We start from the raw sequence: 17,563 nt of genomic DNA, 5'->3' as shown, positions 1-17,563 counted from the left end.
ACACATTTCTGTTTTAATGCCACTTACCATTTTCAACGTAGCCTGGAACATACAGAGCTTTGTTTTGTGGTTGTCTTAAATTTAGCCTAGCCGTGTTGTCTCTTCCCCGTGCATGTACTTTTAAACTGTATCTACCATTTCCATAGTAATCTGTAAAATATCTTGAGTAGATGCCATCATTCTTGACAGTATCAGCACCTTAATATTGAAATGTTATATTAGACATACAACAAAGTAAAATATGACAGTATCAGCTGTTCATGAGCACTAGTGATGGAAGCTCTTTTGTGAGATAGTATAGCACAGTTTTCTAAAATATGTGAACCCCAGAATCAGACTACTTGAATTTGAAGCTTGGGTTGACAACTTGCCAAATCTTGACTTTGAAAAAGTCTAATTCATAGTAAGCATTCAGTTAATATTAGCTATTATTATTTCATAAGAGAATCCTAACAAAAAAGGAAAATATAACTAAACTGAAGAAAGATATGCAAAACACTGACACTAACGAAAATAAAAAATTATTATGCTCTTGGAAAAAATAAATTTTTTTTCATTTTACATGGAAAAAATAAAATTACTTATAAAATTCAAAGAAGATAAATGTACTCATGTCTATACCTAGACAAGATAACTAAGTAAAAAGTTAAAAAGCTTTAAAAACATTAAAATTAAATTTAATTCACTTAAAATATGTTTCATTAGCATATATAGGAAATAATGACTTCTGAGGCATGTGACTATAGCAGGATTTTAAGTTCAGTGGAAGTAGATGCAGATTGTTATTACCTGCACCATTGTCCCAGAGCTCCAATGTTACTTGACGTCCATCTTCGGTTTCTATAAAGGCTATTACACTGATTCCCAGTACAGGCAAAAACCCTTGACTGACTTGTGCATAAACAATCACTGGGCTAGGGTAATGGGCTGTATGTTGACTCATGTGAGCTGTTGCAGTTACTGGGGGTGTAGTAGGACTTCTTGCTCGAGTGGTCACTGTCACTGTTAGCATTTGAGAACTGGCATGATTATTTAGAAGGCTGTAAGTCCAAGTACCTGTCTAAAAATTAAAAAAAAATTGAGAGCTTTTGTAATATTTTCCTACTCCCATGTGAGATGCTATTTTCATTTTTTTCCTTAAAATTGGTTGATAAAGCATGGAGAAAATAAAAAATATTCTTACCTCTGCAATACCAGGTATTCGCAGACGAGCAGACCGAATATTTAACTTTTCTTCTTTGAAATCTGAGGTTTTATATTTCTTTCCTTTTGGATCTTGGAGAACAATTTCTGGTTTTTTTATTGTCCATGTGACAACAAAGAAAGTGTCATTTCCAATTGTACTGTCTACGGGCACTGTGCCATTTACTCTTCTCCTTCCTGTAATGTTCAAGGCTTTGCTCTCCAACTGTTACATAAATATAAACAACAATCACATGAGACTGATTTGTTATTCCAGTTATACATTTCAAAGTTTAGTCGGTTCGGAGAAATTCTAAATATATTTTTAAGATTTTAATTAAAATAACTAAGAATTATTTTGAAGAATTTTGCAAATAAAATGCATTTATATTGACAAAAATAAAAGAATCAAAAGAAAAAATGTCTGTATATACTACATAAAGCAAATTCAATAAAGATGTTTTCTGGACACCCAAAATGTTTTCAGGCAGAGAAGTTATTTATTAGAGAAAGAAATTACTATTTAGGATAATAAAAATTTGTTACAAGTGTGAAAAGGCAAAGAATTTTTTAAAGATACCGACCTGAATAGCCTGCTGAGTGATGCTTCCACTTCTAGATGAAATTCTACTGAAAGCATTAGTAAGGCCATTTATGTCTTTATTGGCAAAAAAACGATATCCTCCTAAAATGGAATTTTGTTTACTTTTATAATCTAATTTTATTTTATTTAAAAAAATTATTGGAGTATAGTTAATTCACAGTGTGTTAGTTCAGGTATACGCAAAATAAATCAGTTATACAAATGCATATATCCATTCTTTTTTAGATTCTTTTTCCATATAGATCATTACAGAATATTGAGTAGAGAGTTCTCTGTGCTATACAGTAGGTACATACACACACACACAACCACACACAAACACACACACATATGGTAGTATTTGTATATCAATCCCGATCTCCCAGTTTATCCCTCCCCTACTCCTTTTGCCCCTGGTAACCATAACCATGTTTGTTTTCTACATATGGTACTCTATTTTTGTTTTGTAAATAAATTCATTTGTACTAGTTTTTTAGATTCCACATATAAGTGATATCATATGATATTTGTCTTTCTCTAATGTACTTCACTCAGTTTGACAATCTCTGGGTCCATCCATGTTGCTGAAAATGACAATATGTTGTTCTTTTGTATGATTGCATAATATTCCATATCGAAGGCAGGAGGAGAAGGGCATGACAGAGGATGAGATGTTTGGATGGCATCACTAACTCAGTGGACATGAGTTTGAGTAATCTCCGAGAGCTGGACAGAGAAAACTTGGTGTGCTGCAGTCCATGGGGTTGCAAAGAGTCAGACACGACTGAGTGACTGAACTGACTGAATATTCCATATGATACTAATTTTAAGTGGAAAATCATTTTCTATTATGCTCTTATCAATATACTATAAAATACATTTTAAAATTTCTTTTTAAACTTACAAAAGATGAATTTCCCAGACCTTAGGAACTTTTATTATATCAGTATCCTAGATGTAATGCTATAATAAGTAAACCTTGCTCAAAATATATTAGAAAAAAGGAAAAACTGGCCAAAAAATGTTTTTAATCATTAGATTTAAGTGTTTGCCACATTAGTAAAGCTGATGTAATCTCTAAATAATGTTATGAAAATTAAAGATATTTTTTAAACTAGCTACTTATTCTCTGGTTATATCCAAGATACACCAAAACAATTAGAGAATGACAGTTCAGAATAAAGTAAAATTGATTAAATGCAGATAATAAAGATACAGGAGTTAATGAAGAGGGAGATAATTTAGGTGTCAGAAGCTAGAAAAGAATGGATTACAGAGAGCAAGATTTGGTATTCAGGTCTCTGACTATGAAGTGAAGTGAAGTCGCTCAGTTGTGTCCGACTCTTTACGACCCCATGGACTGTAGCCTACCAGGCTACTCTGTCCATGGGATTTTCCAGGCAATAGTACTGGAGTGGATTGCCATTTCCTTCTCCAGGGGATCTTCCCGACCCAGGGATCGAACCCAGGTCTCCTGCATTGTAGACAGATGCTTTACCATCTGAGCCACCAGGGAAGTCCTTCTCTGACTATAGCCTTGGGCAAATAATTTGTATTCTCTAGTCTTACATTTCTTCCTCAATGAAATAGTGCTATCTGAATCTCTACTATAAGATTAAGCAGGTAAGATACTGAGCAAGAATTTTGGAACTGCGCTTGAGTAAGTCCTTTGTGACCATGGAGAAAGAAGGTTCATCTTGATGGTACTGATAAAAGAGAAATGAATGAAGATAGAAAATGTTGACTAATGTTAAAAGAAGCTAGTATAGGTAGAAATAGAAAGTGGGAGTGGGGAGAAGAAAGACATTAATTTGAAGGATAAGGACAAGGAAAGGCAAAGACTAATTTTTTAGGACAGGAAAGAGCCCCTGAAATGAGAGAAACTGAAAATGTATGTATTCAAATTCTATTTCAAAGGTTTACCTGTCATATTTGACAGTGTCTCCAGTTCTTTGGCAGCAGAAGGTCCCAGAGCAATGGTGTGGATGATTGCACCACTTTGTTTTACATCCTCAAAGCATAAATTAATTTCCTTATCTTCCCCATCAGTTAATAGTATGATTTCAGAACCAGAAGTACTCTCGTTACTGTGGATAATTGCCTGACAGTGAAAACCCAGATTATTAATTAGATTATATCTAAATAAACTAAGAATGAACTTGTTCTTTGGTCTTGGAGAAGTCATTATGCATCAGAGTAGACAAAGGGAAACTTTGTTTGTATTGTCATTCCAGGTTGAGTTGGTTTGCAAATGAGTGTAATGTACAATGGTCATGTAGGTTTCCAAAGGCAGAATGTTAACAGTGCTTTCACATATATGCAAACTACCCAAGAAAGAAAGAATCAAACACTTAGAACACTATCTAACTCACAGTAAATACTCAGTGAATGTTAGCTATTAATATTATTTCAGGAGGTACTTGGGATGGAGGCAGATGACCCAGACAGTTTTGGAAGTTTGCCGACTAGACATTTGTAAAGCTGTGACTGAAGGCCAGTGTGCAAAGTTAAATGATGTGGCTTGTGCTTTTTAATGCATAAAAGCTAGTTGATAATTGAAGAATCTCAGGGTTTCCTAGAAAAAAAAATTGATGTGTCATGAAGAGTTCACGAATTTATCAAGTATTATAATTTGGAGGAGTATTTTCCCGATTTTTTTACTAAGAGTAGTGACTAAGACAATTTACTCAGACAAATTGAGAATAAATTCTAGCTCTGCCATTTGCCAAGTAGAACAGCTAGCATTTAGTCTGTCATTTATGTATATGAATATAATTTATATTTATAGTAGGGTTCTATAAATAGCTTGGATTCTTTACCAACTGAACTATCAGGGAAGCCCAATAAATAGCTCAGTGTAATGATTACTTTTTTGAACTTTGGAGTAAGAAAGATCAGGTTTTGAATTATGGATTTGCCAATTACTGACTATATGATCTTGAGAAAGATATTTAATTACTCTGAAAATCAATTTTTGTGTGCAAAATGGGCATGGTAATAGTGCCTCACTAAATATTAATGATAACAATAAAGTAAAATTATGAATGTAAAGCATTTAACATAGGCACTAATGTAATATGTGCTTAATAAATTTCAGACATTTTATTATGATTCTGCAGGTAAAAACATGGTTTCATTATATAAGTAATTAAGAGGTTTTTACTTGTTTGAATGTATTGATGATATGATATAATCTCTTCAGCAATAGAGTCTGGTCAAAATGTTGTAAGAAATATATCAAAGTGTATTAAGAAAAACATATATGAATCAATGTGTGCAAACAGTATAACACATTCCCAAAATATAGCACTCTCATATTTTAGAGTTGAATAAACATATATAAGAATTATGATTTTTAATAGCAATCCTTTCTTGAATACTTATTTAATATTTTAATTGAATTATGGTTGATTTACAATGTTATATTAGTTTCAGGTGTACAACATACAAATTTTCTATTTTGTGAATTATATTCCAAAGTCATTACAAAATAATGACTATGTTTCCCTGTGCTGTACAATGTATCCTTGTTGCTTATTTATTTTATACGTAGTAGTTTATATTTCTTAATACAATATCCTTATATTGCAGCCTCCTCTCCCTTCTCCCCACTGGTTACCACTAGATGCTTCTCTATATCTGTGAGTCTGTTTTGTTATATACAGTTGTTTGTGTTATTTTTTAGATTCAGCATATAATTTATAACACAGTTTTTGTCTTTCTCTGTCTGACTTATGTACTAAACATAATACCCTGTAGGTCCATCCACATTGTTGAAAATGACAAAATCTCCTTTTTTTTGCTGAGCAATATTCCATTGTGTATATGTATATCTACATACCCACACACTGTGCTGTGCTGTGGTTAGTCACGAAGTTGTGTCCAGCTCTTTGCAACCCCATGGATGTAGCCCACCAGGCTCCTCTGTCCATGGGGATTCTCCAGGCAAGAATCCTGGAGTGGGGTGCAATGCCCTTCTCCAGGGGATCTTCCCGACCCAAGGACTGAACCCAGGTCTCCTGCGTTGCAGGTGGATTCTTTACTGTCTGAGCCACCAGGGAAGCCCTGCGTGCACTACATCCTCTTTATTCATTCATCTCTTGATGAACACTTGATTTGCTTCTATATCTTGGCTGTTTTAAGTGATGCCGCTATGAACATTAGGGGGGCAATTATTAGTCTGACATAGTTCTCACAGTTAGATGAAATAAGTACTATTATTTCTTTTTCCTCCAAAGAAAAAGAAATGCAAGAAAGCAGAGTGGTTGTCTGAGGATCATGACCTCAGGTGTCATCACTTCATGAAAAATAGAAGGGGAAAAAGTAGAAACAGTGACAGATTTTCTTTCTTGGGCTCCAAAATCACTGCAGACATTGACTGCAGTCATGAAATTAAAAGATGGTTGCTCCTTGGAAGGAAAACTAGGCTACAAGCCTAGACAATGTATTGAAAAGCAGAAACATCACTTTGCTAACAAAGCTATGGTTTTTCCAGTAGTCATAGTCTTGTACAAATGTGAGAGTTAGACCATAAAGAAGGCTGAATGCCAAAGAATTGATGCTTCGAACTGTGGTGCAGGAGAAGACTCTTGAGAGAGTCTCTTGCACAGCAAGGAGATCAAACCAGTCAATCCTAAAGGAAATCAACCCTGGATATTCATTAGAAGGACTGATGCAGAAGCTGAAACTCCAATACCTTAGACACCTGATGCCAAGAGCTGACTCATCGGAAAAGACCCTGATGCTAGGAAAAATTGAGGGCAGGAGGAGAAAAGGGTGGCAGAGGATGAGATGGTTAGATAACATCACTGACTCAATGGACATGAGTTTGAGCAAACTCTGGGAGATAGTGAGGACAGAGGAGCCTGGCGTTCTGTAGTCCATGGATTGCAAAGAGTTGGACACGACTTAGCAACTGAAAAACAACAACTATTACTTTCTGTATTTCATTAATTGAAGAAACAGATTTTCTGAGTTGAATAACTCATCCAAGGTCCTTTTACTAGTGAATAATAGAACCACAATCTCAAGTGTGTCTGGGTCTGGAAGTTATGTGTTTTCTTAAACTGATATGCTTTACAGCAAATATACATCACAAGGAAAGCCAGGAGATGACATTAACTAGTGGCCCAGATACAAGTAACAGTCTCCGCTTTTTAGCTGAGGCAAAGAGAGAATCAATGAAGGGAAGGAAATAGTTTTCTGTTTTTGTGACTGAAAGAATATAAATAAGCTAAAACAGGGCTGTCTTATGTTGGGAGAAATTCAGATGAGTACTGGCTGCAGTTGAATACAGTGCTCAAAAGTTGCTTGCAACTTTTGATTTCACAATTTTTATTTCAGTAAACTTCTACCCACGTATCTTGAGTTTGGTACTATGCTTGAGGAACTACCTCTATTTTTGTGATTTTTGTATGTCAATTTAATTTGATGAACTGAGGTTTTCTTTATCCATAATATAAAAATATTAGTAATCTCCCTCTTCTACAATCTCCTTAACAGCGTTATTTTTTTCCTCATAGTGATTCAGACTATGTAACGCTAAAGAGAAGAGGAGTTTCTCAGTAAAATCTTGATGATTATGTGCTCACAGAATTTTTCTTCCCTTTAATTACTTCTCAGTACAACTCAGTTTTTCAGGAGTATGGACAATAGAAATTCTTTTAAAATTATTGAAATGAGAGAACTCTAAGCTCATGACACTTGTTCCAAGAGAGCTGGACAAAATTAAAACGGACAATAAATGTGAATGATATTTAGAAAAGCATTTTTATTTTACCTGGAATCCTGCTTTGAGCCCCCTACAAATTGAAGTTCCACCATTAGCTTCTTGAGGCAGATTTGCAGTGATCTTTTGGTAAACATTATCATCAGTTATTCTTGTTAGATGATTTTGGATTTTAGCAACACTGTCAAATGTAACCATCCCAACTAAAGATCCCTTTTCAATAACTTGAATCAAGTATAGTTCTGCTGCTTGATTCATTCGAATGAGACGGTCTTCCTGTAAGAAAAAAGATGTCTGAACAATTCCTGAGTTTCGTCCAATCCTAACAGATTGATGAAAGACGAAGTTTATGGGTCAGAGATCATGATAATAATTGATTACTGTATTTTAGAGTTTAGTGTCATTATATTAAAAAGAATATTCACAAAAAACTAAAAATTAGTATGCCTTACTTGGAAAAGTCTTTAAAAATTTATACCTTCTTTTTTAACAATAAGGAAATCATTTTAAGATGTACACAAAAATATTTTTTTGCAATATAATTTTTGATAAGAAGTTGAAAAATCACAAAAATATCCAGTAATGGGAAGTTGACTAAATTATGTTATGTGCATAGGATACAGTCATTAAAAATTGTGTCATGGAATCATTTTTTTCCTTGGGGAGTAAGTATTTAAGGTATAGTAAGTAAAAAAAATTATATTATAAAAATTATGTAAGATATCACAGTTTTGAGGAGGAAAGACAAATATGTGAACAGAAAAAAAATAGGAATGACATGCTCAGTGGTGGAATTCTGGGTGATTTTTGTCTTTTCTCTCTGTTCAGTTGTGTAACTTCCTGTTTGTTAGAACTAAAAGTTAAAGAATAGATATCATCCATGATACAATAACTTTAACATTTATTTTATTTTAGTATATTATCTTCTAGTGCTTGTCCACATAAAATCATCATACTAAAATTTGTTAGAATAATAAAAATATTTTTTACTTAGCTTAGTAGAGCTGAACCTAAGATTAAATTGTATTTCTATTAGCTTAAATATCTTAATTAGGAGAGATAACAGATAAATGTCTTACTAAAGACATGCTTCCAGATTTATCAAGTACCAAACAGACTACCCGCTGTTTGGACCTGAGCAATGAAAATGTAGGACGAGTCGGTGGATTCCTTTCTGTCATGGGAGATGTATTCTGAAAGTCAGCAGAGTTCGTGATTACATCCCATGTACTTTTGCCATTGCACATTTTGTTTTGTAGGTTTGGAGCTTCTGTATTGTGTGTTTTTTCTGTACAAAATTCGGTCACCTGGAAAAAATCAATTGAAAGACAATAATAGGGCACTGATGAAGCATTACCTTCCTTTCCAAACATATACTTGGCTGTCTTATACTTCCTCCACAGATTTTATCTCCTGACAAGTAAAAATTATTTCATAATCTAACATTCTTACATCCATTTTGTATACGAGTAGAGAGAAAGCAAAGTAAAACTGTCGGTATGCACTGGGAAAGTCATTTGGTGATTCTTTTAGGTATAGGTTGATCATAACACTGGGGGATGATGATGGCTGACACAATTGCTTAAGTTGTGGGAGTAATGAAATTTCAAGGAAGAATATAATGGACTTGAATATTCATTATTTTGGAGCATATTTCTCCTGGGTCTGAGCTTATGCTCTGGGTATAGATGCTATACAGTATATTTAGTTTATGTTGCAATAATTAGAAGGGAATATTGTTACATACAAGATATATAGTTAAAGTACAGTATTTATCTCTGAGCCATATCTTATATAGTTAGTTGTGCTACATATTTCAATTACATGGTTTTCTTTCTTCATTGTTATTTATTTTCCAGGTAGGCAGCATGAGTTATCGCCTCATAGGCAAATGCTTTGGAATTTATAGTTTGGTGCAGACAGTATATTTTCCAATTATCCTCTTGTGTTATGTGATCTGATATCTATTTGGATGCTCAATTCTTTGGCTACCTTTGTGGATCCATATGTAACAGATTACAATGAAAGATCTAGAATTACACTTCAAATACTCCCGGGAGGGAGCTTTATTAGGCTGGAAACAATTTATGCTTAAATATCTCATTGGATTTCTTTAGGAGTTTTAGAAGAAAATATAAAGTCTACATTTTTACTCAAGACTTTCATTATTAATGCCCTAGATTTCACAATTTTAAATCTTATTGGAAATAATAGGCCTTCACAAACCTTTACCCTTAGAAGTCTATGTTATTAGTAATTTTATTTATGAAAACTTGCACCTTTTAAACCTAGAGGTAGTATACTTTATTTTGATTAGTTGTTTTTGATAACTTCATAGCTTTCATATTTAAAAGTCTTTTTTGTGTGTTTGGAAACTTTCATTAGGTAACTATAATATGCTTACATTAATTAAGTTGAATTTACCCAGAGAAAGAGACAATTCCCTATTATCCAAATATTTTATAGACTTAAAAATTGAAAACTTTTAAGTTTATTTTGTACTCACTTTATGCTAAGTACTGTGATCATACTTTATTTATATTAATTCTTATAAAACTAACCACTGTTATCACTGTAAAGTGAGTATTATAATTTCCATTTAAAAAGCTAGAGAATTAAAATCTTAGATTTAGCAATTTGCTCTTAGTGACACAGCTTTAAAATGACAGACTGGAGTTTTATATCAGCTCTGTCTAACTCCAAGGCACCTGTTCTTCTCTTCTGAGCTTCATACATTTAACCAGATATTTCAAGTCAAACATTAGCTTTGGAACTTGAATTATTGTGTTGTTATTTTTTAATTGGTCAGATTGGTGATTGTGAATCATTCCACTTTTGTTGTTCTCTAGAGACAGAGCCATTTATTTTTTCACAATATCACTTTACAAAACTTAGTGTACTTTAGTGTGGAGGTAATGGAAAACAGAGACTGTCAGTACTTGCCAAAGCTACAGAATGAATTAGTTTGGAAAAGTAGTATGAATTGAATAACACTTAGAATAAAAAATTAAAAGTAAAGTTGCAGCTCTAGACATAAATCCACAGAAGTCAACTGAGGAAAGCAATGTTATAAGAAATTCTGTGATGCTAATGAGAAGGATACAGTTCTACCTCTGAAGGAAAAACAAAACAAAAGAAAACAGAATAGTGAGAAAGGGTGGAATAGTTTCCAGATACACACTGACAGGGCTGGATACACAGGACTGAATAAAATAGCTGTTAATTAACTGTCTTAGTAACTTTTCTTATTTCTATTGGTATAGAAAATTCAGCTTCCTTAATTAATTTTTCCCAAAGGCTTCCTTTGTGAGACTAGAAAAAGAAGGTACTTACAGAATGGAGACTTTGTATAAACATAATGGATTCCTTTGCAGTCTGGGATTTTTCTGGGATGAATGTACATTTTGCTTCGTACAGCCCTGTCTGTGAGTCACGTCTGCATGGCCTTGTTATACAGCTGCCTCCCTGGCACTTCTTGAAAATCACATTAGTACCAGTAATATGAGTTGAACATCTATGGTGAAAGATTTAGATTACATTTATATATGAAGGCCAGATAAATTATAAATAAATATTATCCTAAAATCATTCCCTCAGTGATATTTTGTTATAGACCATGTACCAGCATTCCATTTTGACAAAAGTAGGCACAGCGTCCTACCCATTTACCATCAGTTTCAACAAGAACAACGATGTTAGTTTGTATTTATTAATAGGTGTTACTTGTGACGTTGAGCTAAAGATGATAATGCCTTACAGGCATGTGGAAATTGAATTAAGAGACATAGAGGAGTTGCTCCCTAATGGGTAGGGAAGATTCAACATTATTCTTAATACTCTTAAATTTCTTATGTATGCTACATATATACTTTTATAGACACACATGTATATTGCTATATAGGTGTTTACATATACACATATATAAATACAAATATTATGTATATTTGTATGTGAGAGAAGCCCATGCATGTTGCTTTGGGAACAGTCTCAAGCATATATAACCCCAAGTGGATGGAGAGGAAAGACACTTATGGAAGAAGCATTTAAACTGAGCCTTAAATGATGAGCAAGCATTGTCTGAATAAGGGAGGTGTGCTGGGAGGAGTTGCATGGGAAGAGGTGAGACTAATAAGTGTCCTGGGTTGAAAGTCTAGGCTGTGAAAGATTCTAGGTGGCTTAGTACACATAAAGCAAACAACACAAAGGGATTTTTCTACCACACCTCTTTTTTCTAATTTTTATCCTAAAGACATTTCCTATAACACTGATTTCAATTGTTCTTTCATACTCATTAACTACTCCATGTGCCGGATAGTTTTAATTTAAATATCTCATCTATTCATAAATAGGACCTATCTAAATCTGCCCAGTTTTTTCCTTAAAAAATCAGTTTTCTCACTTATGAAAAGTACTTCTTTTCTTTAAGCTCAAGATTAAATGAAAAAATGAAATATATTTAACAAGAGGTTGTAACAGTTTAGTTAATTTCAATGAAACAGATTCACATTGAAAAGCTATGAATCAAACGGAATGAAAGATTGGGTAGGAAGTGGAACTCTAATTCTCAGATCTTAAGGTTTAGGTTACAACTTTTTTCTTTCTTTTTCTTCTGATAATTTGTTGTTGTTCAGTTGCTAACTCAGGTTCAACTGTTTGCGACCTCCTGGACTGTAGCACACTAGACTTACCCGTCCTTCACCATATCCCAGAGATTGCTCAAATTCATGTCCATTGAGTTGGTGATGCCACCCAACTAGCTCATCCTCTGTCGCCCCCTTCTCCTGCCCTCAATCTTTCCCAGCATCTGGGTCTTTTCCAGTGAGTTGGCTCTTCACATTAGATTGCCAAAGTATTGGAGCTTCAGCTTCAGCATTAGTCCTTCCAATGAATATTCAGGACTGATTTCCTTTAGGATTGACTGGTTGGATCTTCTTGCTGTCCAAGGGACTCTTAAAAGTTTTCTCCAGCAGCACAACTCAAAAGCATCAATTCTTCAGCATCTTTTTTATGGTCCAACTTTCACATCCATACATGACTATTGGAAAAATGATAGCTTAGACTATACAAACCTTTGTTGGCAAAATGATGTCTCTGCTTTTTAATATGCTACCGAGGTTTGTCATAGCTTTTCTTCCAAGGAGCCAACATCTTTTAATTTCATGGCTGCAGTCACTGTCCACAATGATTTTGGAGCCCAAGAAAGTAAAAATTGCCACTGTTTTCACTTTTCCCCCATCTATTTGCCATGAAGTGATGAAACTAGATACCATGATCTTATTTATTTGAATGCTGAGTTTTAAGCCAGCTGTTTCACTTTCCTCTTTCACTCTTATCAAGAGATTCTTTAGTTCTTCTTTGTTTTCTGCCATTAGAGTTGTATCATCTGTGTATCTCAGGTTGCTGATATTTCTTCTGAAAATCTTGATTTCAGCTTGTGATACATCCAGCCTGACATTTTGCATGATGTATTCTGCATAGAAGTTAAATAAGCAGGGTGACAATATATAGCCTTGACTTACTCCTTTCCCACCTTTGAACCAGTCAGTTGTTTCATGTCAGGTTCTAATTGTTGCTTCCTAATCAACATATAGGTTGCTCAGGAGCCAGGTAAGGTGCTCTGGTATTCTCATCTCTTTAAGAATATGCCACAGTTTGTTGTGATCCACAGAGTCAAAGCCTTTAGCATAGTCGATGAAACAGAAGTTGGTGTTTTTCTGGAATTCCCTTACTTTCTCTAGGATCCATCGAATGTTGGCAATTTGATCTCTGTTTCCTCTGCCTTTTCTAAATCCAGCTTGTACATCTGGAATTTCTTGGTTCACATCCTGCTAAAGCCTAGCTTGAAGGATTTTGAGCATAACCTTACTAGCATGCAAAATGAGTGCAATTGTACAGTAATTTGAACATTCTTTGGCACTGCCCTTCTTTGGGATTGGAATGAAAACTGACCTTTCCCAGTCCTGTGGCCACTGCTGAGTTTTTCAAATTTGCTGGCATATTGAGTGCAACACTTTGACTGCATCATCCTTTAGGATTTGAAATAGCTCAGCTGGAATTCCATCACCTCCTCTGGCTTTGTTTGTAGTGATACTTTCTAAGGCACACTTGACTTCACAATCCAGAATGTCTGTTTCATGGTGAGTGGCCACACCATTGTCGTTATCCCAATCATTAAGATTTTTTTTTTGTATAGTTATTCTCTGTATTATTGCCACTTCTTAATCTCGTCTGCCTCTGTTAGGTCAATTACCATTTCTGTTGTTTATCGTGCCCATCCTTGCATGAAATATTCCCTTGATATCTCCAGTTTTCTTGCAGACATCTCTAGTCTTTCCCACTCTATTGTTTTCTTCTACTTCTTTGCATTGTTCATTGAAGAAGGCCTTTTTAGCTCTCCTTGCTATTTCCTGGAACTCTGCATTCAGTTGGGTATATCTTTCCCTTTCTCCCTTGCTTTTCACTTCTCTTCTTTCCTCAGCTATTTAATACAACCCAATGGATAATGAAATTATTCCCAAATTTTGGTTGAGCTTCATACCAAAGTGTAATACACAGAAGTTGTTGACATATTTATAGTGCAGCAGATTCAGTTCAATTCAGTTCAGTTCAGTTCAGTCACTCAGTCGTGTCTGACTCTTTGCGACCCCATGAATTGCAGCATGCCAGGCCTCCCTGTCCATCACCATCTCCCGGAGTTCACTCAGACTCACGTTCATCCAGTCCGTGATGCCATCCAGGCATCTCATCCTCTGTCGTCCCCTTCTCCTCCTGCTCCCAATCCTTCCCAGCATCAGAGTCCTTTCCAATGAGTCAACTCTTCTCATGAGGTGGCCAAAGTACTGGAGTTTCAGCTTTAGCACCATTCCTTCCAAAGAAATCCCAGGGCTGATCTTCAGAATGGACTGGTTGGATCTCCTTGCAGTCCAAGGGACTCTCAAGAGTCTTCTCCAACACCACACTTCAAAAGCATCAGTTCTTCGGTGCTCAGCCTTCTTCACAGTCCAACTCTCACATCCATACATGACCACAGGAAAAACCATAGCCTTGACTAGACGGACCTTATTCGGCAAAGTAATATCTCTGCTTTTGAATATACTATCTAGGTTGGTCATAACTTTTCTTCCAAGGAGTAAGTGTCTTTTAATTTCATGGCTGCAATCACCATCTGCAGTGATTTTGGAGCCAAAAAAAATAAGTCTGACACTGTTTCCACTGTTTCCCCATCTATTTCCCATGAAGTGATGGGACCGGATGCCATGATCTTCGTTTTCTGAATGTTGAGGTTTAAGCCAACTTTTTCGCTTTCCTCTTTCACTTTCATCAAGAGGCTTTTAAGTTCCTCTTCACTTTCTGCCATAAGGGTGGTGTCATCTGCATATCTGAGGTGATTGATATTTCTCCTGGCAATCTTGATTCCAGCTTGTGTTTCTTCCAGTCCAGCATTTCTCATGATGTACTCTGCATATAAGTTAAATAAGCAGGGTGACAATATACAGCCTTGACGTACTCCTTTTCCTATTTGGAACCAGTCTGTTGTTCCATGTCCAGTTCTAACTGTTGCTTTCTGACCTGCATATAGGTTTCTCAAGAGGCAGGTTAGGTGGTCTGGTATTCCCATCTCTTGAAGAATTTTCCACAGTTTATTGTGATCCACAGAGTCAAAGGCTTTGGCATAGTCAATAAAGCAGAAATAGATGTTTTTCTGGAACTCTCTTGCTTTTTCCATGATCCAGCGGATGTTGGCAATTTGATCTCTGATTCCTCTGCCTTTTCTAAAACCAGCTTGAACATCAGGGAGTTCACAGTTCACGTATTGCTGAAGCCTGGCATGGAGAATTTTGAGCATTACTTTACTAGCGTGTGAGATGAGTGCAATTGTGTGGTAGTTTGAGCATTCTTTGGCATTGCCTTTCTTTGGAATTGGAATAAAAACTGACCTTTTCCAGTCCTGTGGCCCCTGTTGAGTTTTCCAAATTTGCTGGCATATGGAGTGCAGCACTTTCACAGCATCATCTTTCAGGATTTAAAACAGCTCAACTGGAATTCCATCACCTCCACTAGCTTTGTTCGTAGTGATGCTTTGTAAAGCCCACTTGACTTCACATTCCAAGATGTGTGGCTCTAGATGAGTGATCACATCGTCATAATTATCTGGGTCGTGAAGATCTTTTTTGGACAATTCTTCCATGTATTCTTGCCACCTCTTCTTAATATCTTCTGCTTCTGTTAGGTCCATATCATTTCTGTCCTTTATTGAGCCCATCTCTGCATGAAATGTTCCCTTACAGGTTGGATTTTGCCATTAATTGGGCAAGCACTCAGCCACTGAGATAACCTTTGTTGGCCTAGTATAGAAAATTAAAAAGTCATAAATGAAAAAATTTGAAAACAGATTTGTTCAATAGGATGATACCTTGTTGCTTCAATAGTGTTCTTTCTGGAAATATAGAATGGCCGGTCCACATTATCCTCATCAAATACTCCCCAGCGGAGATGGGCCCACTCATGGACAAATATTCTGCCTATGAGAGAATATTGCCACTTATAAATTTCCATTTACATTATAGATATCCCTGCTTTTTGAAAGTTCATTTAAACCACTTCACTTTTATGAAGAACCCATCTTAGTACCTGTTTTCACTAATGGAAAGAAATTGAAAGAGGATTTTTGCTTTTATGAAGAAAGGCCAAAAGCTAAGATAGTATTCAGTGTTTGTTTTGCAGCCAGCAGTTTTACAACAGCACACAAACAGAGCAGGAAGAGCGGCATCATCAAGCTTCTTCTCTGTGCTTAGCATCTCAGTATCAAACCCTATAGATCTGAACTCTGTCTGTGAGCATCTGTGCTATATCTCAACATATTTTGTGCATACTGTTAGCAAGATGTGTCCTCAGGTAATTGCTTCTTGCTGTATACCATTTTAACTTATGAAAGGTTGCATAGGAACACTTCTTTTGGATAGTGGGGAATTCTGTATTTAAATCCAATCTCCTTATATTTTAAGTTTCCCTTTCCCACATAATCAATCTAATTCAGTCAAGGAAATCTAGAAATTGATAACTTTAATTAGCTCAAAGAAGTTAAACTGGGTTGGTATCAATAAATGGCTTTTTAAAATTAATTTTCTTATTAAACACACATAGAAAAAGAAATATAATTAGTTGAACATAACCAATAAATTTCCAAACAAAGGTATTTTTTCTTTTAAAAATTTAAAAAATACATTATTCACAATGTTACATTTGTTTCCAGCGGAAATAAAAATAGAAGTATAAAATAGACAACCCTACCTCGGGACCCATAGATGTGAGAACTATTAGTCAACAAGAAGTTTGGAGTAAAATGTATATATTTTCCTTTTTCTCCACACCTTCCATATTGAAGTGTATAGGGATCATCTCCATATTTTAGATAAGGATTAGCAACTATGACATCTGCCTAAAAAGCAGAAGAAACAAACCAAAACAGACCCCAAGAACAATAGAAACAAGGAATTTTTCATCTAAAATAAGACCAGCAAAATTGCTAATTTAAATAGTAGTCATTAGTAATTACTAAAAAATTATTAGTATTAATTTTTAAAAATCACAGGGAGCAAGAAATAGTTTAGGAGCTAAATAAAATTCGCTACCTGGTCATATGATTCTTGTTTTGGTATGAAGTACTCAGATTTTGATTTCCAGGTCATTGGAATTAAAATCCTCACATTCCTGAAATAAACTCTTCGTTTGGTGGCATAAAACAGGTAAGTAGAAGCTTCAGTTACCATTTCCTGACAAAATTAAATTGTAGTAACAATTTAATTGTAACTACCTTGTAGTAACAATTTCACAATGAATTTGAGAGTAAACACAAACAATAAGTACCCTTCCTCAAATATTTTGTCAAAGACTACATGAAAAATAGATTATATTTTACTGTATCTCTCTAGTCTGTAGACTCTCATTTTTATATACTTAGAAATTAATTCTTTAGTTTTTACCTATCCATATCTGCATTCAGCATGATGGGTTAGAGCTGAGAGTGAGGGTATTAGGTGAGATATAAAGGTGATTAAGACTCGGAGTCT

The 17,563-nt window shown here is 35.0% G+C and overlaps 1 protein-coding gene and 1 long non-coding RNA gene across 3 annotated transcripts in view; one reads left to right on the top strand and one right to left on the bottom strand.

Moving 5' to 3' along the window:
- Nucleotides 1-17,563, top strand: part of LOC105609232 (uncharacterized) — a 132,060-nt gene that overhangs the window by 103,307 nt on the left and 11,190 nt on the right. The gene's annotated exons all lie outside the window — the stretch shown is intronic.
- Nucleotides 1-17,563, bottom strand: part of LOC101116002 (calcium-activated chloride channel regulator 1-like) — a 30,366-nt gene that overhangs the window by 9,830 nt on the left and 2,973 nt on the right. For both annotated transcript variants that reach the window (XM_004002159.5, XM_042250662.2), the window contains exons 3-13: nt 17,126-17,266; nt 16,785-16,932; nt 15,907-16,015; nt 10,827-11,007; nt 8,573-8,800; nt 7,545-7,769; nt 3,689-3,866; nt 1,767-1,867; nt 1,184-1,408; nt 790-1,060; nt 28-198 (exon numbers count right to left, since the gene is read on the bottom strand). In XM_004002159.5, the coding sequence (XP_004002208.3) occupies nt 28-198; nt 790-1,060; nt 1,184-1,408; nt 1,767-1,867; nt 3,689-3,866; nt 7,545-7,769; nt 8,573-8,800; nt 10,827-11,007; nt 15,907-16,015; nt 16,785-16,932; nt 17,126-17,266 (1,978 nt within the window). The remainder of the gene's footprint in view (nt 1-27; nt 199-789; nt 1,061-1,183; nt 1,409-1,766; nt 1,868-3,688; nt 3,867-7,544; nt 7,770-8,572; nt 8,801-10,826; nt 11,008-15,906; nt 16,016-16,784; nt 16,933-17,125; nt 17,267-17,563) is intronic.

The sequence above is a fragment of the Ovis aries genome, chromosome 1 (genome assembly GCF_016772045.2).
Source record: "Ovis aries strain OAR_USU_Benz2616 breed Rambouillet chromosome 1, ARS-UI_Ramb_v3.0, whole genome shotgun sequence".
NCBI classification, from domain to species: Eukaryota; Metazoa; Chordata; class Mammalia; order Artiodactyla; family Bovidae; genus Ovis; species Ovis aries.
This window is presented reverse-complemented; position numbering and strand designations above follow the sequence as displayed.